Source organism: Guyanagaster necrorhizus (genome assembly GCF_019112545.1).
Source record: "Guyanagaster necrorhizus MCA 3950 unplaced genomic scaffold BT62scaffold_53, whole genome shotgun sequence".
NCBI classification, from domain to species: Eukaryota; Fungi; Basidiomycota; class Agaricomycetes; order Agaricales; family Physalacriaceae; genus Guyanagaster; species Guyanagaster necrorhizus.
In genome coordinates this window covers 141,572-166,022 of record NW_025064932.1, presented here as the reverse complement: position 1 = coordinate 166,022, position 24,451 = coordinate 141,572, and the positions used below count along the sequence as shown (strand labels likewise).

General features: G+C 47.7%; 8 protein-coding genes across 8 annotated transcripts; 5 read left to right on the top strand and 3 right to left on the bottom strand.

The window, feature by feature from the left end:
- Positions 1-2,531: 2,531 nt before the first annotated feature.
- BT62DRAFT_1012986 (uncharacterized protein) lies at positions 2,532-6,698 on the bottom strand (the record flags this gene model as incomplete). The annotated part of the gene is made up of 21 exons (XM_043178004.1): positions 2,532-2,648; positions 2,710-2,922; positions 2,974-3,054; positions 3,112-3,470; positions 3,522-3,569; positions 3,623-3,689; positions 3,745-3,869; positions 3,930-3,994; positions 4,054-4,110; positions 4,163-4,190; positions 4,244-4,310; positions 4,360-4,457; positions 4,516-5,214; positions 5,272-5,379; positions 5,427-5,718; positions 5,768-5,781; positions 5,840-5,949; positions 5,999-6,082; positions 6,135-6,259; positions 6,307-6,373; positions 6,427-6,698. 21 exons carry the CDS (start codon positions 6,696-6,698, stop codon positions 2,532-2,534), a joined length of 3,096 nt encoding a protein of 1,031 aa, XP_043033700.1.
- A 1,052-nt stretch (positions 6,699-7,750) lies between these two features.
- On the bottom strand, positions 7,751-8,218 carry BT62DRAFT_1081049 (uncharacterized protein). Its single transcript, XM_043179632.1, has 3 exons — positions 8,010-8,218; positions 7,872-7,953; positions 7,751-7,764 (listed from the first exon to the last, which is right to left on the bottom strand). Exon 1 carries the CDS (start codon positions 8,201-8,203, stop codon positions 8,033-8,035), a length of 171 nt encoding a protein of 56 aa, XP_043033699.1. The 5' UTR covers positions 8,204-8,218; the 3' UTR covers positions 7,751-7,764; positions 7,872-7,953; positions 8,010-8,032.
- On the top strand, positions 8,041-9,900 carry BT62DRAFT_938267 (transaldolase). Its single transcript, XM_043187498.1, has 8 exons — positions 8,041-8,339; positions 8,392-8,414; positions 8,471-8,611; positions 8,669-8,770; positions 8,819-9,031; positions 9,079-9,219; positions 9,275-9,389; positions 9,451-9,900. The coding sequence occupies exons 1-8, from the start codon at positions 8,207-8,209 to the stop codon at positions 9,621-9,623; spliced, it is 1,041 nt and encodes a 346-aa protein (XP_043033698.1). The 5' UTR covers positions 8,041-8,206; the 3' UTR covers positions 9,624-9,900.
- A 1,373-nt stretch (positions 9,901-11,273) lies between these two features.
- Positions 11,274-12,275, top strand: BT62DRAFT_957237 (uncharacterized protein). Its single transcript, XM_043188403.1, has 2 exons — positions 11,274-11,456; positions 11,513-12,275. The coding sequence occupies exons 1-2, from the start codon at positions 11,347-11,349 to the stop codon at positions 12,189-12,191; spliced, it is 789 nt and encodes a 262-aa protein (XP_043033697.1). The 5' UTR covers positions 11,274-11,346; the 3' UTR covers positions 12,192-12,275.
- Positions 12,276-13,319: 1,044 nt separating this feature from the next.
- Positions 13,320-14,447, top strand: BT62DRAFT_976096 (uncharacterized protein). The gene is made up of 2 exons (XM_043189218.1): positions 13,320-13,623; positions 13,679-14,447. The coding sequence occupies exons 1-2, from the start codon at positions 13,529-13,531 to the stop codon at positions 14,334-14,336; spliced, it is 753 nt and encodes a 250-aa protein (XP_043033696.1). The 5' UTR covers positions 13,320-13,528; the 3' UTR covers positions 14,337-14,447.
- A 1,198-nt stretch (positions 14,448-15,645) lies between these two features.
- BT62DRAFT_1012980 (uncharacterized protein) lies at positions 15,646-17,147 on the top strand (the record flags this gene model as incomplete). Its single annotated transcript, XM_043178003.1, has 9 exons — positions 15,646-15,721; positions 15,756-15,852; positions 15,905-15,945; positions 16,019-16,293; positions 16,348-16,371; positions 16,420-16,638; positions 16,695-16,798; positions 16,878-16,961; positions 17,018-17,147. 9 exons carry the CDS (start codon positions 15,646-15,648, stop codon positions 17,145-17,147), a joined length of 1,050 nt encoding a protein of 349 aa, XP_043033695.1.
- Positions 17,018-18,866, top strand: BT62DRAFT_938261 (uncharacterized protein). The gene is made up of 5 exons (XM_043187497.1): positions 17,018-17,578; positions 17,640-17,920; positions 17,975-18,068; positions 18,123-18,451; positions 18,516-18,866. Exons 1-5 carry the CDS (start codon positions 17,488-17,490, stop codon positions 18,732-18,734), a joined length of 1,014 nt encoding a protein of 337 aa, XP_043033694.1. The 5' UTR covers positions 17,018-17,487; the 3' UTR covers positions 18,735-18,866.
- On the bottom strand, positions 18,603-23,219 carry BT62DRAFT_1051113 (DUF917-domain-containing protein; the record flags this gene model as incomplete). The annotated part of the gene is made up of 27 exons (XM_043178527.1): positions 18,603-18,972; positions 19,025-19,121; positions 19,173-19,245; positions 19,299-19,487; positions 19,530-19,614; positions 19,667-19,857; positions 19,903-19,945; positions 20,001-20,022; positions 20,078-20,107; positions 20,156-20,199; positions 20,250-20,297; positions 20,357-20,595; positions 20,654-20,688; positions 20,749-20,989; positions 21,045-21,252; positions 21,304-21,410; positions 21,461-21,619; positions 21,669-21,771; positions 21,824-21,842; positions 21,891-22,122; positions 22,172-22,311; positions 22,365-22,463; positions 22,513-22,613; positions 22,670-22,743; positions 22,800-22,895; positions 22,945-23,144; positions 23,192-23,219. The coding sequence occupies 27 exons, from the start codon at positions 23,217-23,219 to the stop codon at positions 18,903-18,905; spliced, it is 2,973 nt and encodes a 990-aa protein (XP_043033693.1). The 3' UTR covers positions 18,603-18,902.
- Between the last annotated feature and the right edge of the window lie 1,232 nt (positions 23,220-24,451).

The window sequence follows — 24,451 nt, the reverse complement described above, 5'->3', positions numbered from 1 at the left end:
TCAACGCGTTGCCTTCGTTCGGTGGATAGAGCTTGGAGGATATTGGACATTGATGGTTATACGGATAGCGTTCAGTGGAGCTACTCCCTTGATAAACTCTCAGAAATGCGGTAATTAATAGCATGCCTAGGTGTCGTGTCGAGAGCATGCATCTTCTCCACTACGACTCACGTCACTGAGTAGGTCATCCGCTCATCGTAGAGTGGATCGGAGTGGAATAAACTGCGCAAAGCTCTGCGGATGGAACCTCCAAAGCTGTACGAAAACGAAGCAGACAATGGAATGCCAAACCAACAGCGCAATAGGAAAACCCAGCACCAGTTTGGTCAAGAAAAACATCAAAGAAGACAACGAATTCTAAGCATTTGTCTTTCCGCAGGAGGAAGTGATATACTTAGTGGCAAATGGCAAATGAATGACTCGCCTAGCCAACGTTATTCGTACACCATGGAAAAATAGGAACGTCGACGTTTTGTCGAGCAGTCTGTTCAATTTCTCGTCGTTCATCTTCAAACTCCTAAGGCGCGTATAAACAATCTATAAGTACATCTTTCTCAATCTACTTACAAAAATTCCAAGCAAGTACTCCTTCACTTGGCTACTTTCGCCGGTCCGTGCCGGCTAGAAGAAGACAATGTCTGACGTGAAGCAGCGCAGGCAGACAAGCACGCGACGATGACTAGAGGCAGCTTCGGCCTAACCCCGGGGCCGATAATCGATAGCCAAGGTGCTGCTCGAAGGAGGGAGTTCGATATGACATACTCCGCGAACCTCGTGGATGCAGATATAGCATGAGCCATACCCAATGGGATCGAAATTAACGACTAGAGCGTGCTGTTCATCAATATGAGTGTGCTTCCGTGCAGTGGAGATTAATGTATGGGTCGGGAGCGTTTCATATGTGCAGGTGATATACGCTGGTCTGCTTTCGTAGGCAGACGTCTCAACCAATCAGTATACGGGATCCTGGGACGGAAGGTGGTCATACAGAATACAAGTCGGTTCGATGCACATTGCAAGTACTTGTTTTATCCTCGCGGAGTTCTGTAGTCTTTCCAAAAATACTAGGTCGTACATATTAGCTTCCGCAATATCTTCAAAGGGGCGCGACATAATTAAATTCAGGTCCGGTCGAGGCTAATCCCAGGGAAATGAGTGTCAGGTGCGACAGCCGATATCTGGGCCAGCGTACCAGATCATCGATATCACTCTTACTGCCACTTGGTCAATGACAGATTACGTGGTCGCCATAACATTAATGAAGGTGCTAACGAGAGAGCACTGACCCAGTAATATTGTCCTTACAAAATCGAGGCGTGCCAACCGTCGACCATAGAGAAAGTCTAATGTTCCCAAAAAGATCACCCCTTGGAATCCTTGGCAAAAAAGAAGATTTAGAGTATATGGGTGTTGCCGGTCCGAACGCCTCCGCTTCATGGTTGTGATGACGATGGAAGCAGATATGTAGCAGATATACAGCAACTCCGGAACCAGCTACTTAGTCACATATACTCGGTTCTGATGGTTAAGTGCTTTTCGTGGATGGTTTGTAGTTCCAAATCTGCAAATTAAATTTATAGTCATTCTGGGGGTTAGAGATACCCCAAATGTCTCAGGGATTTGACAGGCCCGGGAGTCCAGGACATCATGTCAGAGGAACTTTAACAATGACTGCAGGGTCATACCTTTATACTAGGAGTGTCATATCAGTGTGAACAGGAAAGTCCAATGTGTAAATGTGAGAGTAGAGGAGGACTGAGGGGGACATATTTTATCAGCTTTATTCTGGTTGATATCTACTCACAGGGAAACATAGACAGTCAATCATCCTTTCCTCTCGGCATCACATACTTAACACAGTACAACTTCAAGCATCACTTCAAATTTCACAGTGGAGATAGTTGTGATGTCACATATACCAAAAATACATATTGCACTGGCTCAAAAAAGATAGTCTAACTATAAACAATGAACTAACTTTCATTCCTTCTCAGATGCACCGTCACATCTTCACAGAAGAAATGAAAAAAGAAGTGGAGGTTTCCAAAAATTGCTATAAGCCGAAGCAAATAGACGGGTTCGGATGTATAATTTGCAATCAGCAAAATAACTGTACCTCGGTAAAGACCTCATAGGTGACAGTAAACCCTAGCACAAGAGATGAAAAATCACGGGACCGGATGCTGGTTTATATATGAATCCGTCAACGTGCACGGACCACAGCGCTTTTTGGAGGAAATCGCGGAAATCTTCCATGCCGAAATGCCGCTTCATACAATGTTTTGAGATCCACCCAAAGAGGGTAAGACGAAGTCTTAAAAACGCCACTGATGTATGAAACAAGTCAACGAAACTGTTTCGAGGAAGTGTAGACACACGCTACACCGAACCGGTCCTTTTCTTTGTCTGTGCTACCGACAGTAGTCGACGCTTGGAGCGCGTCTTTGTCATGCCTCATAAGATGTCTTAAAATGGGCAATGTCCTATTACATTAGAAAGCAACTAAGATAACCAACGAACTAACCAACCGCCTATGCCGCACGAATCTCCGTCCTAGACTGCTCGAACTCAGCCTTCCACCTCGTAAATCCTCTCAAGGGTACCTCTCCGCAAAGTGTCTTCGTTATGCGGTGAAGTTCATCAAGAGACTGCCACATCGCGTAGTAATCAGCATACCAGACTCTTGGTCAGAACAAGATCATAACTCACATGCAAGAGCTGATACACCGCAACCACACCGGCGGCGTAATACATATAGTCCAACGAGGTGGCAGACTCTAGCGTCAGCGAGTCCCTGATCGCATAGTTGCTCTGGTGATAGAACAGCTTCTCCAGGAGTGTCTCTGGGAGAACTTGATGCATCGGCTCAGCAGTGCGCAAAGATTGTGATACAAGCGAAAAAAGGCCCATGACGTCCGAAATCTAAGATCTGACATTCAGTACCTGCACGCCTAAGAAGAGAATGTAGCGCACAAAGTTGGGATTCAGCACGCCCGTATGATGGAGGAAAGTCACCCGCCAAGCGTCGTCAAGCTGCATAAGCGCGGCTCCGAGCTAATCGATGAAGATCAAGTCAGCTTGACTGATAGGAACTCAAAAGATACTACGTACCTGCCACAAACTCGAGACCATCTCAATCTGCACCTCCACTAGTTGTACGTACTCCTCCTTCGGCCACTTGCCGCGCAAACTCCCCTCCCACATCGCTAGCTCAGTCAACTCCCGTATCGTGCGCATTTCCGACGAAGCTCCCATAACCTTCTCACGGAACTCTTTCACCCACCTTGTCTTGGCTTGCTCTTCACCCCGTTCGACCTTTTCTTCGTCAGGCCCGACCTCAGATATCCACGTTGATATGAGGTGTCCGTAAAGATTCGACAGTGATGATATCGATGACGCATTCCGTAGACGTACGGCCTTTCGTCCAGAAGTAGGGGGAAGCATCATAACAACGAAAGATGCGCCGGAACCTGAAAAGAAAATCTGACGGGGAGGGGAAAAAGTTGTGGTTGAAAGCTTACCAATGACAACCAACACCCAGCGCCTCCAAGCAACGGACCAACCTTGACCTGTCACGAAGTTGGCCGATCCACATCGTAGAACATCAGAACAGTAGACGTACCAGGAGTAGCCAATTGGGTCAAATGCCCGTCTATCCACGAATATCCAACCACAAGGGCGAAGGTTGCCTAATAAAACATAGCATGACTTTTACACGTTTTGGATGAAAGCACGTGTACTCACACATCCTAGAACGACTCCCTGAAGATATTTGACGGGACTGAAAAGGCGAACAAAGACTATAGGGATGAGTACGAAGCCCACTGCTGCAGCAGATCCGTAGACACTTCCGTGTGAATTAGCATTGCCTATGTGTATGTTAACGATGAGAACGACGGATTACTCTCTTCGCTTTAAGAGTAACTCACCGAGATACCAGGCGAGAAGACCAGCGACGAGCCCACCAAAAGTACCAATCAAGCGGGTTACCAGGCTATAGAGGTTCACTGGTGAGAGAGGCAGGAAAAAAAAAAACAAAACAAGACCACCCACTTGAATATCTGATCCGCAGCATACAGATTGATCACTGTTTGAGCCATGATAAGCGCCCTACGTGATAAGAATCAATTTATAAAAAGAAATACAAGAAAACAAACGGTACCAGATGCCTTTCTCTCTGTAGAAAAAGACTATCAAAATATAAAGATTAGTCGTTAAACGAAAGGTCAGCGGTTAGACATACATGCAGAAGACCGCACCACACAAGGAATCCAAAGAGCGATAGAAATGAATATATATTTGAAGGCAAACTGCAGCAGAAGTGAGTCATTAGCAAAAGAAGCATTAGATAAAACGCACGATAGCTTCCGGAGTCAGCGTCCAGCGATATACAGCAGAGATACGATGCATGACTCTCTGGAAAGCATTGGTCGGCGGCCGGCTATCCGGGTCGCGTCCTACAGAGATATCATCAATACCCAAAGCATAAATTAGAAGAACCTGCATTTCACGTACGATGGTCCACCTCGTGCTCCTCCACATGCCGACCGGTAGCATGGGGCGAAACGTCGTCCCCAAGCACCGCATTTGTCTGATCACCTCTCGCTGAAAGGATCTTCCACAGCTTTCTCAGCCCCTTGGGCGCCCACAACCGGTTCGCCTTCCTTTTCTCCATGGTATCACTCACAAGCGTCATCAAACCCAGGGATGCCTCGCCTACGTTGATCATCGTCGTCGCAAACACATACGATACATACAACGAACGTAGTGGCAGGGTCTGGCTCCCTTGGGTGAGCTCGCGGTTATTGAGGATGGGCCTGAAAGGGTTGATCAGAGCAAGTCTGTTGGTCTTCTTGAATTCACCAAGGGAGGACTGGAGTTCTTCGATAGCTTTATCCAGCCCCACTCGCATCTGAGCGTCCATATCCGCGTTACGACTCCACCGACACTGATTGATATGGTTCAGAGAGCGTTTGGTCGTCTCGATGCCATTCGAGATGGCTTGTCGGAGAGGACCCGTAGAGCGGTCGATGATGGGGAGGACCTCAGATACGTGGACCTTGTGCTCCGCTTCGATAGTCTCGTTACGCTCGTGATATCGCCGGAGAAGATAGCCGTCGCTAGTATCAGGAATCGTGGTGGTAGAATCCGAACGGAAACGCTCAAACAGATGCTGGGACATGCAGATGAGCTGAGAGAAGCTCTGGAGACCGGCTAGGAAGAAGGATGGGTGAGCCGGATGCCAGGGACAGCTAACTGGGAGATACTGACCAACTTGAGTGACTAGGGTAAGGAGCGGTTCCAACAGATCTAGCACATCATCGCCATTCCATCTTCCGTGACTGAATTCCAAGTGGATAAATCGGGACGTAGCCATAACTGTCGTCAAGTGAGTATTTCCGATTTAACGAATAAAGAATGCTTACGCTGTTGCTGAGAGAGTACGATTGTGGCTCTCGCGACTTTGGTCTCCTTGATCAAAGGTGACTGTTCAGAAACTAGGTGCTCTGGCGGTGTACGCAACACTTCGTCCTGAGTCTCCACCATATCTTTCAAGCGGTCTAGTTGTTCCAATACGTCGTTAATAAGTGAGTGATTCATGCTTTCGGGGAAGATAAATATGGTCGTCAAAATCGCAATAGCCATATAGCATGAAACTGAGATGGCCATAGAGTTCATTAAGTGATAGTGAGCGGTTGGAAATAGAGGTCCGTAGGTCTGAGATTAAGTCAACTTCCTCTGTCATGCTCAGGGGTAGGTGGCTCACAGCAAAAATATCCACTGGAGTGCAAGCAACATGTGTCAGAAGATAAAAGAAAAGAGAGAAGTGAAGGCGTACTTGCAATAGTTCCAAAGATGCTAAGGAATATCAGAGTTGGTGCGTAGGCCCGGAAAAGACCCATTATGAAAGCTCCAAGCCCCAAAAAGCATCCATACACCACTGAAGCGCTGCAAAGGAGATGAACCACCGGTTTACATCAAAAGATACATGGCTCACCGAGTGTCCAGAAAGACTCCGTGGTAGATCGCGGTGGTCGTTGCTAGCGTAGGATTGGCTTGAAAGGCCGGATTAGCTGCTATGCTATACGACAGTCATTCAAATAGTGATAGCTGATAGTAAGCTTAGTGCGAACCTTGCATTCAGAACGGCCATCGATGCTTGTAGGACAGATGGATCCCTAGATTCGTTGGCCGCACGCATGGCAGCTGCACCAATACCCCATCCCAAGAGAAGCCCGACCTCAACGGTGGTCATAATCTGCCGGATATAAAATGAGGGGCCATAGCGAGTAACGAGCCACTCACAAAGAAAAAGAGCTGTACAGGTATGTAGGCTGGCACAAACAAACTTGTTAGCAGCCCAAAGAATCCACTTGTGATGACGTGAGTTATACGGGAACAAAATAGGATGAGTCATCGACGTACGCTGTACCAAGCGTTCTCAGCGACGCATTCGGGAGCATGATCACATACGCCAGCCAACAAGCTACACATGATCTGAACAATATCTTCAACGACCTCTTCGAGCGTAGGTTCTTCGAAACCCATGTGGGAAGGTACGACCACAGAGACGGTGGGGGCCTTGCCTTCAGTGGAGGAACAGGAGGAACAGGAGGAACAGGAGACGCGTCATGCTGTTGTTTGCGATCGGACGCGAAGGACTGAGTTGAAGGCGAGATCTTGACCGCCCTCGCCATGATGGTGGGGGTTCAACTAGGAGTAAGAAAACGGAGAAGAGTTATAATATATCCTCTTTTCCGAGGGGATCACCGATGATAGGGTCGAGATGCATGTAGAAGGCGTGTATTGGTATTTGAATACCTCGAGATGACCGTGCACAACGGACACCGAGTATTCTATTGTATCAGAATCGCCTTCGCACGGCGATTTGTTACTGCGGCACAGCCACCACGCCGTAACCCCCCGCGACGAGGTTCCTTAACAGGAATATGTGTGTAGAGTTTGACAAGAGATTACATGGAAAACCATGGATGCGGAGACAACTCGTGGACGCGCGTATGTGATTCTGAAGGGTAGTAGGACACATGTTGAGATGCGAGACGCGGAAACGCTGTTATACTCTTCGAGTCTAGCCTCGCCAGGCGAAGTAATAAGGGGATCAACTGAGACGAAGGCGGGATAGTGGACCCGAGTAAGGCACCAGCATTCCTCGTCGGGAAGGCATCACAGCATCACCGCAAGCCATGGGTCCAATACTGCAGGGTACAACAGGACAATGGTGTTGTATATACTTTCCTGAGCAAAACATATGAGTGCGGGGGAAGAATATGAAGACGATTCTTATACCTGGGACCACACATATATGTTAATGAAACCGGAGACCAAGAATTCAAAACGGATGCTCGCATCACTGCTAGTAAATGAAAATGAGATGAATTCCGTAATATCTGGGTACAAAAAGGACGCACCGCGGACATGCTTCTCTTGGGCCGTGTCCGCGCATGACGCCACACGAGGACCAGGCTGTATATATATTGGACTGCTGCGCCACGATACCAGGATTCGCCCTTTGCTGATTGGCCTCGGTTCAATACAATCCTTGCCGCAATTAATTGGCGGAAAGGGTGTGCTGATTCTGGCGCCAAGCGCTGCACTACGCGTCCTTGATCTGTACCGGTGGCATCGATGAGTCGAAGTTCGAGGGAGGCGTACGTGAGATGATAGAAGCCTGGCTATGTGCTACCGAACTAATACAGACTTCGTGCGCATCCCTATTTTTTATTTGTACCATGAACCTGACATCTGGAAACTCAGGAATATGAGTGTTTCGTAGTAATGGTACATGACATTTGAGACGGCCTTTCGATGTTCAGGGCTTCAATTGTTGGCCACTAGAGAAAGCGAGATACCTGTCACAGTAAAACGAGCTTCTTTGGAAGCTAGATACGAAACCATACTCGCTATATCAGAAGGTGCGCCGGACCTATCCTTCTTCCATTTAATACCAAGTTAGCAGGGAATGTCCGAGTCACAGTCTCAAGACATACCTTTCCATGGACTTTTTTCCAATCTACCATGAGAGCATTGCCAGCAGCAGTTGGGTAATCATCATATCGCAGATATTAAAGACTTTTCGGCGATATCTCAGGCATTGGTCACTAGTACTGGCTGGCGGCAGAATTGTACATAGCGGAAGGAGGCGGATAAGCTGTAAATCCGGAAAATCGGGCCGAACTAACATCACATGATCGCCTGTGACGCTTACAACGGGTTAGACATCCTCGATATTTCTTTCTCCCCAACCATCATGACGACCTCTCTCGATTATTTGAAGCAGACCGGTACTGTCGTCGTCTCTGACTCTGGCGACTTCGAATGTTTGTCTTCGATGTCTGCTGCTGCGAAATACTACTGACAAAGCCGATGCAGCCATCGATGTCTACAAGCCGCAGGTAAGACAGCAGAGCGCCAGCAGATCATGCATGGCATGCTGATAAATTGGTTTCAGGACGCGACGACCAACCCATCACTGATCCTGGCTGCCGCCCACAAGGCCAGATATGCTCGTCTCATTGACGCTGCTGTCGCCTTTGGAAAGTCTAAGGGTGGTGATATCAACACCCAAGCCAATGCTGCCATGGACAGGCTTGTGAGTATTGCATTGGAATTTATGGGGTTTTGTGTTCATCGTGTTCATCATCTTTAGCTCGTCGAATTCGGCAAGGAGATTCTCGCTATCATCCCGGGCCGGGTTTCCACCGAGGTTGACGCCCGACTTTCCTTTGACAAGGAGGCAACAAAGGCCAAGGTGCGCAATGTTTGCCTATATCGGTATTCCTACTCATTTTCCCACCAGGCTAGGGAACTCATTGCCCTGTACGATTCAGTCGGTGTCAAGAAGGACCGTGTCCTCATCAAAATTGCCTCGACGTGGGAGGGCATCCAAGCTGCCCGGGAACTCGAGCGAGACGACGGCATTCACTGTAACCTAACCCTCCTCTTCGGATTTGGTCAAGCCGTTGCTTGTGCCGAGGCCGGTGTCACGTTGATCTCTCCTTTCGTCGGCCGCGTAAATTAACCTTCCATCCGCTATCGATTAATCTCACCTCCGCACAGATCCTGGATTGGTACAAGAAGTCTACTGGAAAGACCTATGAGGCCGATGAAGACCCTGGTGTTATTTCTGTCAAGAAGATCTTCAACTATTATAAGCAATATGACTACAAAACCATCGTTATGGGGGCGTCGTTCCGTAACGTGCGTATCCGGCATTCGCTTCAACCGTCGTGTCTATATTCATGGATGCCCATAGACCGGGGAGATTAAAGCGTTGGCCGGTGTCGACTTCTTGACCATCTCGCCTTCCCTTCTCGAAGAACTGAAAGAGTCAAAGGAGCCTGTCCCCAAAAAGCTCGATGCGGTTATCGGTGAGCAGCCGTGTAATTCTTGTGCACCATGCGTTTCTCTGACGCACGTGTGTCGCCGCAGCTGCCCAAGCCAAAGAGCTTCCAAAGGTCACTTTCATCGACAACGAGCCTGAGTTCCGTTGGGCACTTCTCCAAGACCAAATGGCGTTCGACAAGTTGCACGAAGGTATCAAGAAGTTTGCTGAGGACGGCGAGACGCTCAAGGCGTTGCTCAAGACTAAGCTTTCCGCTTAAATGGTAACGTTGGGAAAGAAATTTATAAACGATTGTACAGTGTTGTCTGTGTCACAGGAAGAGAAGTTAAGTAGACTTTTGTGTATGTTATAGACAGTCCTTCAAAATTGCTTTTCGATTGATGAGATTTTAAATTCCCATTACTATAACTCCCATGTGCTTTGCCTGTAACTCCGTGATGCGGCGGCGCCTCTTTACAGTTTGTCGACATACGCCCACCTTTATAGCGCGCTGGTACCCGCGCTGATTGGTACCGGGTTAGATTAGTGTGATGAGTCCGAACAATTCATGATGCGATGCATGAACCCAACTATCAATAGAAACCCTTTGTTCAGAGAGGAGATACATGTACTCGTTCGCGGGACGTGGTGACGATCTTTATCATCCCTAGCGAAACCTTGAAACGTCGAGGGCAGGTCGGAGTATGACCTGTAGTAGATATTCTATCGAATCACGAATCACGAAATACCAAGCGCTAGGTAGACATGGAGACCGGAAAGACCTTTTTGACCGAGTCGTGATTCAAGGGCCAGAAAATCGCGTGGTAGAAGGTGACTAAGTATATGGGTCCATGTTTACGTGGGTGCCAGTGATTCCCACCGTGTACTTCCTCCGAATTACTTATTGCTCAACGCTTCTTTTTTGCCGGGGAGAGAGAGGGGGGGGGGATTCGGCTGGTTATTGACCCTGGGCAGCCGCGATTTTCCGGCGTTGAGCTTGTCCTCCTCTGGTCGTTTCCCTTCCATCCCCCCTTGCCGGGGATGGTATGAGTCGGAATGACGCCGTGGCGATGTTTGGCTATGTCACGTTTTTCACAAGGCCACGTTTTCGACAAATATAGCATGGTCCTCACCCCAGTCCCGGATTCCTTTTGTGACCGCGCTCCCGCTGCCACACGGAAAGAGTTTGACCGGTTCTGTAAATCGTATATTTCTGACTGCAACAGCAATATGCAGAGGCCGAATGGTGAGTCTCCAAGTTCCGAATTTTGCCAAAAAGCATATAGTTTCGAACATTGAGCTGACATGGTCTAGCGTCCTAAAAAGAGGGCAAAGGAAGACTCATATTTTGTCAGTTCTTTCCAAGGCAAATCGAAATTGATGCAGACTGTAAATTATGAGTCATGATCAGGTACCTAGGTACCTGAGGCTGTGCAACGTCGTCTTTCAGAGTCATTGCAGTAGCGGCTCGGTCATGGCAACCACACACTTGTAAGCACAATTTTTTCTTATCCAGTAACACTCTCACTGCTTTTATATCCATAGGGATCTACAACATCATGAAAAACCAGGGATTTTTCTGCATAAAATCGCATCTCTCCGGCGATCGAGGCGTGTACTGCCACAAGGGTCTATGACGAAGCGATTTGCAGTCATCTCGCTGTGAAATCGCTCTAAATTACCTCTTAGGGAATTATACGACGCCTCGTTGTTCTTCCCATCCCAGAGTAATCTCCCTATTTGCTCTGGACTTGCACTGGTTCGCTATCGATTCTCTTTGTTCCTTTCTGAGCCTTCCTGTCGGTGCTGATGACGGGCGCTGTTCCGGAAACGATTGTTAGTGCATCTCGTATATAAGTTATCTCTACTGCGGCTCTTGGTGGCTAGGTCTTGGGTCGCTCCATCGCTCCATCGCCGTTCCCAGATACGGGATATCTACGTCAAACGTAGAGGGCTCTCAAAATTCGGCGCCGCGCGCATTTCCTTGACGATCTACTCTAATAATGTCGCGCCACGAGCCGCGTAAAATCGCTCCGGCCCCCCCAGCAATATTACTTTACGATGCTGCCGGCCCGAATACCCAGCCTTGGGCTCCAAATATTTGGCGCATTCGGTAAGCTATCCTTCCGTCTTCACGGGCGCGTCTGATTGTTCTGAACACCTTATCAGATTCATCTTAAATTATAAGCGCCTCCGCTATCGTACCATATGGGTCGAGTTCCCAGACGTCGAAACAACGATACGATCACTGGGTGCCCCGCCTAGTGCCGTTCGAAATGATGGTCGCCCCGTATACACTCTTCCTGTAATCATTGATCCCACAAAGAACCCCTCCGCTCCCCAGATCCTCTCCAACACCAACACGATCGCCGAATACCTCGAATCGACGTACCCTGCACGACCTGTCTTCCCCCCGGGATCCCGCGCGCTCCAAACACTCTACGTCCACTACATACAGGAAGTCTTCGTAAAGCCTCTCCTCCCAATCATGGTCCCCCTCAGCCATCAGCGCCTTCCGGAACGAATCCAATCGCATTTCCGAACGTCCGATGCTCCGAGCCCTCCTGGACAGTATCTCCCTCCTGGCCCACAGTGCGAGGTTGCTTGGACAGCGGTCAAAGAGCAGTTCGAGTTCCTCGCCAATGTGTTGGCTAAAAATACCGGGGACGGGGATGGGGTCGTTGCGATGGGTCGGGAGGTGTCTTACGCGGATTTCGCGGTCTGCTCGGTTCTGATCTGGATTGAGCGGATGGCGCCGAAAGATGGATGGTTGCGGGTAAGGAGTTGGAATAGTGGGAGATGGCTCCAACTGTGGGAGCGATGCCGTCCCTATATGGATGAGCACTAAAGTCCGGTCAATTTAATTCTTAATCACTTCAATAGAAGTACAGTAGCCAGTCTAGAATTACCCTATCGTTTTGTTGTATCTTCGCTGTTGTTTGTACTCTTAATTATACTCTTGTTTTCTTACAGTTACATGGCTTTCGTAGATAGATATTTCAATGCTAATGCCTGTGGTCTTGGAATGGGTTTCATGACATGTCGCTCCGCCTATCGTAGTCGAGAATGTCAAAGAATATAAACACTATGGAATTGCAGCAGTTAACATTTAGACCGCTTGCCACCGAAAAATGTACTTGTTTTTGTAGACCTATCTCCGACAGAGGGTCGGAACATTGTCATCATGTGCGATGTGTATGACTCTTCTTTACAGGCCCCGATCGCACCATCGAAGGTTCCGACAAATGTTACGAGTCACTACTCGGAACATCAGCGCGCCCAACGACGGGGCCGACTCGCAAAACGGAATATGTGAGGTGGACAAGGACATGAGATCGGCTACAGTAACTACATCGGTCATCTGGTACCACCCGCGGTACCGTTTCCTTTGCGATCGTTTAGTAATGCTGAGGGAAAGATGCGCGTCAGAATAAAGTTTCAGCGTTTGTTCAAGTTGCTATTTCTGCAAGTACTTATCCGAGACCGTCGCAGTCCGAATCCTGATTCAACGAGAAGCGAAGCGCCCGAAGATTGCGGTATCTTTCACTCTGAGCCAGCGTCTAAATAGTACAACTCAGAATTTACACCGAGAAGGAGGTACGCTGATCTGTCTTTCCCTTCGATTCACCTACCAGTCCGAGACGTACATCGGAACCTCGATGCTAATGTCCAAATGTAGCCAGTAGGAGCGGGCCACCACAGTAATACCAACCGATAATGACGTACACAGTTAGAAGCCCCAGGTCTCGATGTACGTATGAAATACCCTCATCGTCATCCATCATCATATTTCAACCTAAATGACCAAGGTAGGGTAGATTCCTGTCAGCGTCGAACTCGAAATAGACGGAAAAATCCGAAGTTTGCTGATACCATACACAGGCCAGGGAGCCGTAAGAATTGGACGCGGAACGCCCTTGAGATCAGAATATGCAATAGAACACGCATTGACTCTTGTTGACGCCGAAATGACGGTGTCTATATCACTTCGTGTCTCAAGGACCTGTCTTTGGTGGTGTATGCCGAGTGGGAGTGTACCACCGTCAGCGCTGTAACGGGGATCTTGGCTGACTTTTTGATAGCGATCCTAGGGAGAAATGACTTAGTTCAAAGTCATAAGCGCTGAATATTCAGAAATAGGTATAAAACGATACGAAACATAGATTCTTGTCATAGAGGTGTTCCATGTCTAGACGTCCTTCGAGTCCTCCAGCTATCACGCTGTACGACGTTCCAGGACAGAATGCCCAGCCTTGGGCACCGAACATATGGCGAATACGGTACGTGCGCTATCGCGCTTCCTGGTCTCCTCTCTGTCTGAACCGACCTTGGCAGTTTCATTTTGAACTACAAACACCTCAGATACCGCACTGTCTGGGTTGAATTTCAGAACATAGAGATCACTCTGCGATCTATCGGAGCGCCTCCGAGTTCCCAGAGAAGCGACGGGCGACCAGTCTATACCCTACCGGTCATAGTAGACCCTACGCGGAATCCATCCGCGCCCCAGGTCCTGTCCAACCCGAATATCATTGCCGAGTACCTCGAATCTTGCTATCCAGCGCGTCCAGTCTTTCCCGAGGGATCGCGCGCGCTTCAAACACTGTTTGTGAACTACATCCAGGAGGTTTTCGTTAAACCCCTTCTGCCAATTATGGTTCCTCTAAGCCATCAGCAGCTCCCGGAGCGCAGCCAGACGAACGTGCATATGAGCCAACCCCTGCCCCCGGGACCGCAGCGGGAGCATGCGTGGATGCTGGTCAAAGAGCAGTTTGATTTCCTTGCTAAGATTTTGGATAAGAATGCAGGTGATGGTGATGGGGTGGTGGCGATGGGGTATCAGGTTTCGTACGCAGATTTTGCGCTTTGTTCCGTGTTGCTATGGATAGAGAGCATGGCCGCTCAGGATGGGTGGGCGAGAGTCAGGCAGTGGAATGGTGGGAGGTGGGTCAGGCTGAGGGAGCGGTGCAGGGAATATATGGATGTGTGTTAATTTCTTTTGGGTTAATTTTTTTTTGAATGCGTAGAAGATTAGACCTATGGTAGCATTTAGACTTTAGTAATATTCGCTTCTAGTCCGTTATCCTGCTCACTATGAAAATACTTGCTTTATATGTGAAGAGGCGAGACTGCTCATCTATATCAAATATCTTATTATAGTGCTTTTTAGAGCCATTGAAATGGAACTCAGTAAAGCTGAGCGTAACATTTTAAAACTTTATTGGGAGATCGAAACCAATATCAGGCGAGACATACCTGAATGTGTGCTTGTCCCTCTGCAAGATCGGAGTTGAAGTTTGAATTGACTTTTGAATGAAGTAGATGCTTGCGGTGTGGGAGGAATATTTGAAGCCGGCCTCCGGGCCGCGCTCTTGCATTGTCAACTCGTGCCTTCCTTGCCTCCTTTCTTTCCTTTCTGCCAGCGGGCACCTAGTAAGGAGTACTACCACTTGGAATTGGAAGGCCTGCGAGAGTGCACACTTGGCACCCCTGCTGATTAACTGCGTGCAAACTTGGGGGGGAATTTACTTCTGATTCTTCAAAGTTTACCATGAGATTTTCTGTGGTTCTAGACAAAGCTCGTCATCAATCGATCCACTCTCATTCAGAGGACTCTTCGTCGGCTGTGCATAACTTCGAAAGTGCCTCTTGCGATTCTGTGTCGAAAACGAGGAGTAATGACTGTTCACTTGGATTCTGCGAGTGTATGTTTCGGTCTCGTCGATCTTGGAGTGACACGCGCATGACACAAAAATTTGGACTCGCAGTTCAGAGGAGGGGAAAATACGCTCTCTGCGATAAATCCGGACTTTTCGTTCAAGGAATCGAAGGTAAATCTTGATGCTGAGGCCCTTCAACGAGAAGGCGCAGTAAGAAGACGGCCATCTGATCCCGTAGATGCTTAACCCAACTGCCTCCATCATCAATCTCGGTCGGTCAAGCTACATATACATCATGGGAGGTTTCTTGTTTTCAATCTCGGAAAGAAATAGAATTCTTGACTTTTAGATTTTTGGAGAGGCAGTCGAGCTAAGCCCTGTAGCATGTCAGTCAGAAATTGAGTTCCCCTTTCTAGAGCTGTCTATGATCGATTTAGGAATCTTCAAGTGAGACATAAATCTGAGGAAGGAACATTAACGAATTTCTTGAAGAGTCGGGTACTCCTTGTGAGTTTCCACAGCTTGATTTAAAAGCGTAGGTGCGTTCATGGATTGCCATCCTTTTATTGTCATCCAAGACGAAGGCCTTCAGAGCAATCTCCACCTTTCTTATGCTTCTTTCCCTGATCTTCTTCAGTGTCGATGGTCACCCTGGCAGGCTTCCCCGCCAACAAGACGTCCGAACGACATCTATATTGGATATTACGGGCCTTCTTGCGTCCATCAATATTTCAGCTAAAGATCGCGAACAGACCCCGCGGCCCAACCAGAACTACCAACTGCTCTAGAAGCTCAAGCAGCAGCAGCCACCGTTGGTTTGAACTTGACCTACATCCAGGTAGATATCTTGTCAGTCAATTCAAGTTGTCGTTCCTGTCCTTTCAACTGACCGAAAATACAGAGTGGGAATGAAGAAGAAGAAGGAGCTACTCTTCTTTTTCGGTATTCAAAACGCGACTTTTGAACGTCACTACGCAGCCTCTAACATCTGTCAACGTCGCTTTTTCCCATTCAGGGCTCTCTGTACCGGGCATTCAGGATGATCTAGGTGATCAGTTCTATACTATGGGACAGGAAGCGGATGCGGCCAACATCGGTGATCCTGGAACTGGCAACTGGGTACAGTCATTCGCCGGAACTTCTGTTCATGGCGTTTTCCTTCTTGTGTCGGACACCTTTGATAACATGCATGAGACCTATCAAAGATCTTGTCGCATTTATGCGATTCTATTGGCGAGCTGCATCGCGTTCAAGGTGCAGCTCGCCCTGGATCAGAGGACGGTCACGAACGTAAGTCATCCATTTATAGATTCAGGATGATCGTTGATATGGATGCATACTCAGATTTCGGGTTCATGGACGGAATCAGTCAGCCTGCCGTCAGGGGCTTCATAATCATCACCCTTATTGGGTCAGTTTGCCGTCGATGCGGGAGCGATTTTGCTGGCTGAGGAAGGGGATAACACTACTCGTCCGTCCTGGGCTAGAGGTGGTTCGTTCCTTGTCTTCTGTCAGTTGGAACAGCTCGTGCCAGAGTTTCACAAGTTATTGTTGGACAATCCGATTTCTGTGCTTGGTATCAACATTCCTGAGGAGGGATCCGCCTTGATAGGAGCTCGTGTTGTCGGACGGAAAGTATATGTTGTTGTTCATCGAAGATATCCGTCCGAAGACTGATCTATGAGTACAAGGAGCTCCCATGGATCTTGCACCATTGTTCGACCACCCAACGCTGGCTGAGGAACAACAACTTCACCTACCACCAAGACGGTCAAAATAGTACCGATCAGACTGGGTGTCCCTTTGCTGCCCATGCCAGGAAGACACAGATAAATGATATATGTTTATTTTTACGCATGCCACGAACTCGCAAGATATAATGGTGCGTGTCTCGATCTCGACGGCCATCGTATGCCGAAATCTTCCGCTGATGATTATCAGTCTGCAGTGAGTTCTCTGTCAGTTTTCTACTCATGACATGAGAATAGTATTAATTTTATTCCCACTAACGAAGGCAATGTTCATGGTACATCCATCTATACATCAATTGGTCTCCGTTGAATGTGACGGAAGATATTTGGGACCACCTGAATCTCCGACTTCGTTGGTATCGATTGATGCTCACACGGACTGTCGATATTTAAATGGTTGGTATCATCTGAAGTATGATGTGTTCTGTCAAACGCCGCTTTCTACGGCCCTGGACGCATGTTGGGGGCCTTCCCTGAGTTTGAGCACTCTACTTACTTCGAAGCTACGAACGGTCCTGCGATCCTAGGACTCGTATTAGGAGGAGGTTATTTATAAGAGCTCGTGACTTTTCGATCACTGCAGCATTGGTGCTTGACGTTTTTTTTCCCAGTCCAAGATGATTGTCAGTGCTTCCTGTATCCAAAGGCTCCGTGTCCTTGCGAGATAAGTATAAGGGACCTGTACAAGAACGTAACCTTCTCTAGTACGGAATTACAACCCCTCTCTAACACGATGCCTTACTACGGTCCCGATGAACCGTACAAAACCATCATGCTCGAGCGCTACTTCCTGGCTGGAGATGTCGTTGTTGGATTAGGCTTCGGTAGAGGACTATTTTTTCGTCGTTTCCTCCACAATACTGATGATAATAACCCAACCCCCAGGAATCCAAACTGTGCTCTATGTATCCTGCGCAACGTACCTTTGGAAGCGCCGAAAGCAAAATCCAATCGCTCTCTTCCTACTCGCATACATCACGTTGCTTTTATCGATTGAGGCTATCTTTGTCGGGGTTCAGGCCAATACGGTGCAAATGATATACATCGACAACCGCAACTACCCAGGGGGTCCATGGCAATTCTTCCTCGACACTCAGAACCTAGCTGTGAACGTCATATTCTACGCAACACTGTTTGTTATGACCTTTTTGTCCGACATACTAGTGGTGGGTTCAACACGGTCTCCTGATCTCTAACGATGTTATTTACCCCTGACCTAGCTGTGGCGATGTTGGGTTATCTGGACGGCATCCGGTCAGATCGTGGCATATGTTATAACCGCCTTTCCTGCTATAACACTCTTGGCTTCCTTTGGTGCGTCTTTTTATTATCAAAATATCGCATCTGCATTCATCTATTGCCGCACAGTAATGGGAACGTTGTGGACACTTCAGTCCAGCCAGCCCGGGCTCTCCTTTTACAGTGCCTTGCCTCTTGCCTACGGGACATCATATTATTCGATATCTCTCGGCTTGAACATCATTCTCACCATTCTCATTATTCTACGACTCTACATGTATCGCCGTAGACTCCTTACGAGTCTTCCCCCCGAGCATGCCCATCATTACGTCTCACTCGCTACCATCATCATCGAGTCTGCTGCACTCTACTCAATTTTCGCTATTTTGTTCCTAGTCACCTACGCCGTGGGGCACCCATCTAATCAAATATTCCTGGGTGTCGCTTCATCGACCCAGGTGTGTTTTACCATTCATCTAGAATAATGATTGGTTGCTGATGCTCAGTATCCTTTTGTAAAAGCAAATTTCAGGTTACCTTATCATATACCGTTTGGCGGAAGGTCGAGCCTGGAAGAAGAGCACTCTCAATACGCTACCCTTGACGTCTATGAACTTTGGCAGTCCACCTGTCTGCGCAGAAAGCGGCACTGCGACACATCTAGGAACCATTCAGTTACACACTCTACCCGCTAACAACGGAGCGAAAGAGGAAGACAAGTCAACTGACGAAGATGTTTGATGGGATGATTAGATTTACAGTCACGGTTTCTCACAAGTATATGCGCTTTGATCCTGTGTTTTCCACATGTAACCTGGTCTCGAGTAATATCTATACCCCTTGCTTTATCACAGAGTCTGCCAGGGTGAACGAGAAAAATCTACATGGTACACTTTATCGTTGCCTTTATCATCTGTACGCCTCGATAACAGACATAGGAGTTTTGTACTCTCCAACAGGGGTATATGGATGATCAAACCTACCTATTGGTCAATGGCGTCCACCACAATAAGCTACTGTACCGAACTTACCCGAACGCAGCAGGTCCGCCGCTCTTGAGTCCTCTCTCGCTTTGCCAGAGTGGCGATCCCGCCATGACTATCACAGTTACCCTCAAACCGTAAGAATCTGAAAAAGGATATTAATAAACAGTGTTCGGATCGCCGGACCGTGACCTACACATCTGTGTGCCCAAGTGGGAGCCGCTCTGAGAGTCTAACACGTTGATGAGGTCCGGTACAATAGCAGCAACCTATTGGTTTATTTAATCGGAAATGGAATAAGTGAAGCATCAAATCAACGTACGCTGCGGCCGCCATCAGGCTTCTCAATATAGGCGCACACGTTCTCGTTCTGGAACGGGATAATCATATAGTCATCAGGGCCATAGTCCATATCCAACCTGCTGGCGGAACTGTCTTCTAGTTCATCTTCGCGCAGTCGCGCAATCTTCACTTCTCCCCAAGTGAAACCTGCCCGAACTTCCTGCAACAGCTCATGAGTGCTTTGAACACGGAAATAGGTAAGGATGCAAACCCGAGAAACGTCGACAATCTTTCCAATAAACACAAGCTTGCCGTTCTGTAGCTTCAAAATCTCATCTGGAACACTCTTCAAATCACTGATGAAGCCGGACAATAAGTATCAGGTCTGACAATGACTTTATGACATACCTTTTCTGTCGGCACATGGCAATAGCACGACCGATACCCCACGCTTGGCTCAGAGTTCGACGAACACCATAGTCTCTGGCTTCTGTTACGGTCATTGGCGCAGGGATGAGTGCGGCAGATGAGCCCATCTCCGTTGTTACAACTCTCATGAATGATTCTACTGCATAATTGTCCTTTGCACGGCTCATGATCTACGAGCCTGTTAGGCTAGGCCATAAATGTACAGATTAACATACCACGACATTTCCGTCTCCATCGTGTAAGGCGCAGGGAGTAAGACTATTTCATTTTCGTCCATAAGGACATGCTGAGAATCAGTCTGCAAGGTGCTCACGCATTTGGTAAACCGTATACAGCTGTTATCAAAAGCAGTCAGTCTCTCGGCCAGCTGTGGTGTACAACTGTACACACAGGGAATGGTTTGGTGGAGATTAGGATAGGCTAAATATACGTGAGCTTAAGTGAGTCTGGGTCAGTTGTACAACGTACCACGACCCATCAGATCACCATCCAAGGCAGGGACATTATAGTAGCTGTAGAATGGTTACTTTACGCCAAGGGAATATAATAATATCTAACGCACTGAGACAAGATCAATGACTGCATTCCGTTACCACCCCCGATTTCATCGCTACAGTTTGGAACATCTGTGAACAATGAAAGACGACAAAAAACGGATATCGCCCTTACCACAACGTGGCGACATACTCCGTAATACCACAGTGACGGGCTAACTCCTTGCCGGCCGTCAAGATTTGCTTCGCATCCTCCAGTCTCTCAGAGCCAACGGATGGAGAGCCCATCATACCGCCCCGAACTACATATGCTTCATCCGGGAGAGATGAATGGTCGACCACCCTGATACAACCACCATCATGAAGAATTTCTCTAGCAATGAGATACGAAGGATAAGGTGATCCGCCTCCTCCCTGTGGTGTAGAATCAATTAATATCTCAGGAAAAGGTAGAGGATATTTGTTAACAAACAGTTCCGAGCACTCCGCATCCTTCCATTATGAAGACTGCAAGAAACAAATATGTGAATGAACGGCGGGAATAAGAAGGGACTGGACCACACGCACAGAGATCTGTCTCAGTAACAATCCATTCATCGCCAACGATGGTGGGTCTGTACGTCTCGTAATCTATCCTTTCGACGATCTCCGCACTCTCTGCAAGAACTTTTTGTACAGCCTCGACCTCGTTATCTTCGGGTAGGTCCTGATGATCTTCTGATTTACTCGGAACAACTTTGCTTTCTTTCGGCGTCCCAAGCTCTCCAATAGCCCTAACAATGATCCTCGTAGCCTGATTGGTGACATACTATAAGAAAGTCGTCATTAACAACACATGCTAACGCCTAGGCAGTGAAATTCACCTGTACAGGCAGCACATTGACTTCTGCGATCCTGGTCGTCTGTGGATCCGCGCCAGCTTCCACTGCTTTAGCCATAGCCTCTACCTTTATCCGTTCGAGCGTATCGGGCAGACTCTTGCCCTCCAGAATTTCGATGGTGTCGACTTCCCCCGATACATTCGCAATGGCAGCCCCAACGGCATTAGCGACGCTGTGAAAGGGAGGGAGGCTGGATAAAGATATATCATTGTCATAGGGTAAAGATGAACTCTATACTTACATGATCTCTTTGACTCCAGTGAGAGTAGGGGGTGCAATAACAGATCCTCCACCGACAAGAAGCAGTGGGCAATCTTCTGGACTCGTCTTCATGCGGTCAATGACACCCTAAAGTGAGATAATGAGAGGTCTGCACAACTGAAAGGGTCCAGACCCACCTCGAGTAGCCTTTTCACAGCATACTGGGCTTTCGCCACCACATCATCACTTACTGTATACACCAGGGACGCGTCACCGATATCCTTCTCTCCGGCACAGACAGCAACGTCAGTCGCAGTCAGAATGTTGCCACCAAACACTTTCGCATCTCGAGTCAACTTTCACGGACGTGTCAGTCTGGAATGAGGAAAAAAGCATCGGTCCCACATAATGACCAACGGAATCCGGGCCTACAGTAACCTTGGTATCTTCAGTGTGAACCCTAGAGCCGCCCCCGAGACCGATGGAGCTGACGTCTGGCATGGAGAAGCTTTGCAAAGAGGTCAGTAAACGTTAGGTCAATGGCCTCCGCAATTACTCACTTGGTACGAACACCTCCCACTGGAAAGAAATTGAGGATATGAGGGACTGATGGAGCAAGCGACGCACCTTCGATGAACGCGGCGGCTTGCCGAGGAAACCCACTTGGCAACAACATACCCACATCTGTGGTCGTTCCGCCTACATCCACGACGAGCATACTCTTTCCAGTTCCGTCTTTTCTCTTTAGATCGATCCCAGCCAAATACGAAGCGCCTCGCATGGAATTAGTGGCTCCAGAAGAAAATGTGCGGATAGGCAGCTGTGCAGCATCAGCAGCCGTCGTCAGTGTGCCATCGTTCTGAATTACAATGATGAGAAGCCGAGCGTTATCCGGACAAACAACCGACCTGGGTGATGTAAAGAGGACACGTTAACCCGAGCCTCTTCATGGCCCGCTCAAATCCTCGTATGGTATGCTGTGCAAAAGTGGTGATCGACGCGTTCAGGATAGATGCATTTTCGCGTTCCAGGAAGCCGACTTGTCCAACTGTGATAACAATTATCAGTGGTGGGTTGTTGAACTGGTGCAGGAGAACACACCATCACGAGAACATATAATGTTGACGTCTAGACCAAGTTCTCTAGCAAGTATGTCTCGGACCTTGTACTCATTGATACCTGAAACGTCCAATGGAGAAACTGATACAGCTTGAGCAGGGGTCAGAGAAAACCGAAACTAAAGACGTACACACTCCGATAACGACGACATTTTTCAGGCTCTTGGATTTGATCTGAACCGCTTGTTCTACAACCTCAGTTTCTATAATATCATTGATTCGACGGCCATCTCTGAGATCCCGATATAAGCCATGTGTAAATGTAAATGCGGCAAAGATACGCCTTACATTTGAAGACCACCGGCAATTATCGCGTAGTGCCCATTCATGAGCTTCTTCAAATTCTCCGGGAAATCAACGAACTGTGCAAATATCAGAATGAAAGGCAGAGGGAAGCCTATCATGCAATCGGACGAACAGGAGGGACTTCGGCGGTGTAAGGAGCAGCAAGCCGAATGATTGCCACCTTCTGCAGCCTCCTTGCATCCGATTGCACGACAGCATTGATAAAGTGCTACTCAAAAGATGTGAACAAGAATCCACAGGGCAGCAGGTTGGCTTACCGTCGTCCCAATGGTCAGACTGAGCACCTTCCCATCGCGAGGGTCGACATTCGCATCAGTCAGGACGTTCCTCACTGCAGCCTCGATACCGTCCGTAACATCAACAGTCGTCTTATGCTTGAAAGACGCTACGATGCCGCGTGTTTCCGGGTCGTGAGTCTTGGTGAGGTCGACAATGACACCGTCCGTATTCGTTCCTGCTCCCTATCGTCGGTCCATTTCAGGTATAAAGTGTATCGTTGCGCACCTCCAACGTCGACGCCAATTCTGTACATGATAACACAGAGGAGAGATAGCTCGTGGTCTCCATTTACCTAAGCGTGAAGCCAAGCGCCTGTTGCCGGCTGCCGCTCCTTTTGAATGGGATTTGTCCGGAGGTGTTGGCGTTGGATTATCGCTCTTCAAGTTCGACAGGAATGGATTGGAAAGCAAATGATAGAGGAGGAAACAGGTACCTTATGTTTTCACTTTCGTGAGGTCGTGGTGGAAGGAAAAGAACATGTTTTTAGCGGCTGTGCTACTTTGCCGGCGGCTAGGTAAGAACGGATAGCGCGGTCCGGGAGTTGATGTCGTTTCTTTGTAACCTCCTCAGATGTGCACATTGTCAGGAATATTCGCAACTAATACAACTTACATTTTTAGGATATTCTAGGGACTCTGGAGAATCAGGATTCAAGTGAAGGAAGCCCAAAAAGTAAATCTCTTCAGCAATTAGAGTAAGCACATAAATATCTGATTTCAGTTTTTTTGGAGAATGGTAGTTTATACTAATGATAGCATGCATGCTCAAAACTTAATTCTGTGCAGATGAAGTACTCAGATTCTCTTACATTACATTATTATGGTATTGTATCTGTGAAAACATTATCCATAAGCCATTATGTTCCAACATCAGAGAATCTACTCTCAGTCAACTACATCACTGTCAGTTATGTATTAGGCAGCAATGGTATTCAATATAGCAGAGATGGAAGGTGAGAAGAAATATTCCCTGCCCCATAATACAACAAAGTCTGACACAAAGATTAGCCAAAAACACATTCATTCACAAGTACACCCACTATGTTGCAATGTGGGCATGGGTCTGAATGTTTCCATCAATAGATGATGTGTCATACAGTGTCATAGGTATTAGCTGAGATGTTGAACATCAATAGAGGAGAGAGCAGAGAAAAATGTGCAAGCACACAATCTGAATAAAGGACATGAAAATAATAATTACAACAGCAAGTAGATAGATGAAGTGAAGGTGAAAAATAGCAAAGCAAAACTTTAGAGGAAGTGGTAAGAATATAACTGAATTGATTCCAGGCAAGTGCCATGTCTGAAAGTGACAGCTTCCAGGCTGGTCTTTTGTTTGAACCACTACCAACATCCAGTGTTTGATTCTCTCCTCATGCAATATCCAGTCTTCCAACTTGCCATGTCACATCAAATATAGAGAAACCATGTCTCCAAATCTCAGAATTAAACTCTCTCTCATTTGTGAGACTTTCACAATCAGACT

Coding starts and splice junctions, on each gene's coding strand:
- BT62DRAFT_938267 (XM_043187498.1), top strand. CDS start 8,207: ATGATCGCCTGTGACGCTTACAACGGGTTAGACATCCTCGATATTTCT. Junction 9,220..9,274: donor TGGGGGCGTCGTTCCGTAAC/GTGCGTATCCGG, acceptor GGATGCCCATAG/ACCGGGGAGATTAAAGCGTT. Junction 9,390..9,450: donor AAAGCTCGATGCGGTTATCG/GTGAGCAGCCGT, acceptor GTGTCGCCGCAG/CTGCCCAAGCCAAAGAGCTT.
- BT62DRAFT_1081049 (XM_043179632.1), bottom strand. CDS start 8,203: ATGTTAGTTCGGCCCGATTTTCCGGATTTACAGCTTATCCGCCTCCTT.
- BT62DRAFT_957237 (XM_043188403.1), top strand. CDS start 11,347: ATGTCGCGCCACGAGCCGCGTAAAATCGCTCCGGCCCCCCCAGCAATA. Junction 11,457..11,512: donor CCAAATATTTGGCGCATTCG/GTAAGCTATCCT, acceptor ACACCTTATCAG/ATTCATCTTAAATTATAAGC.
- BT62DRAFT_938261 (XM_043187497.1), top strand. CDS start 17,488: ATGCCTTACTACGGTCCCGATGAACCGTACAAAACCATCATGCTCGAG. Junction 17,921..17,974: donor TTTTGTCCGACATACTAGTG/GTGGGTTCAACA, acceptor CCCCTGACCTAG/CTGTGGCGATGTTGGGTTAT. Junction 18,069..18,122: donor AACACTCTTGGCTTCCTTTG/GTGCGTCTTTTT, acceptor ATTGCCGCACAG/TAATGGGAACGTTGTGGACA.
- BT62DRAFT_976096 (XM_043189218.1), top strand. CDS start 13,529: ATGTCTAGACGTCCTTCGAGTCCTCCAGCTATCACGCTGTACGACGTT. Junction 13,624..13,678: donor CCGAACATATGGCGAATACG/GTACGTGCGCTA, acceptor CGACCTTGGCAG/TTTCATTTTGAACTACAAAC.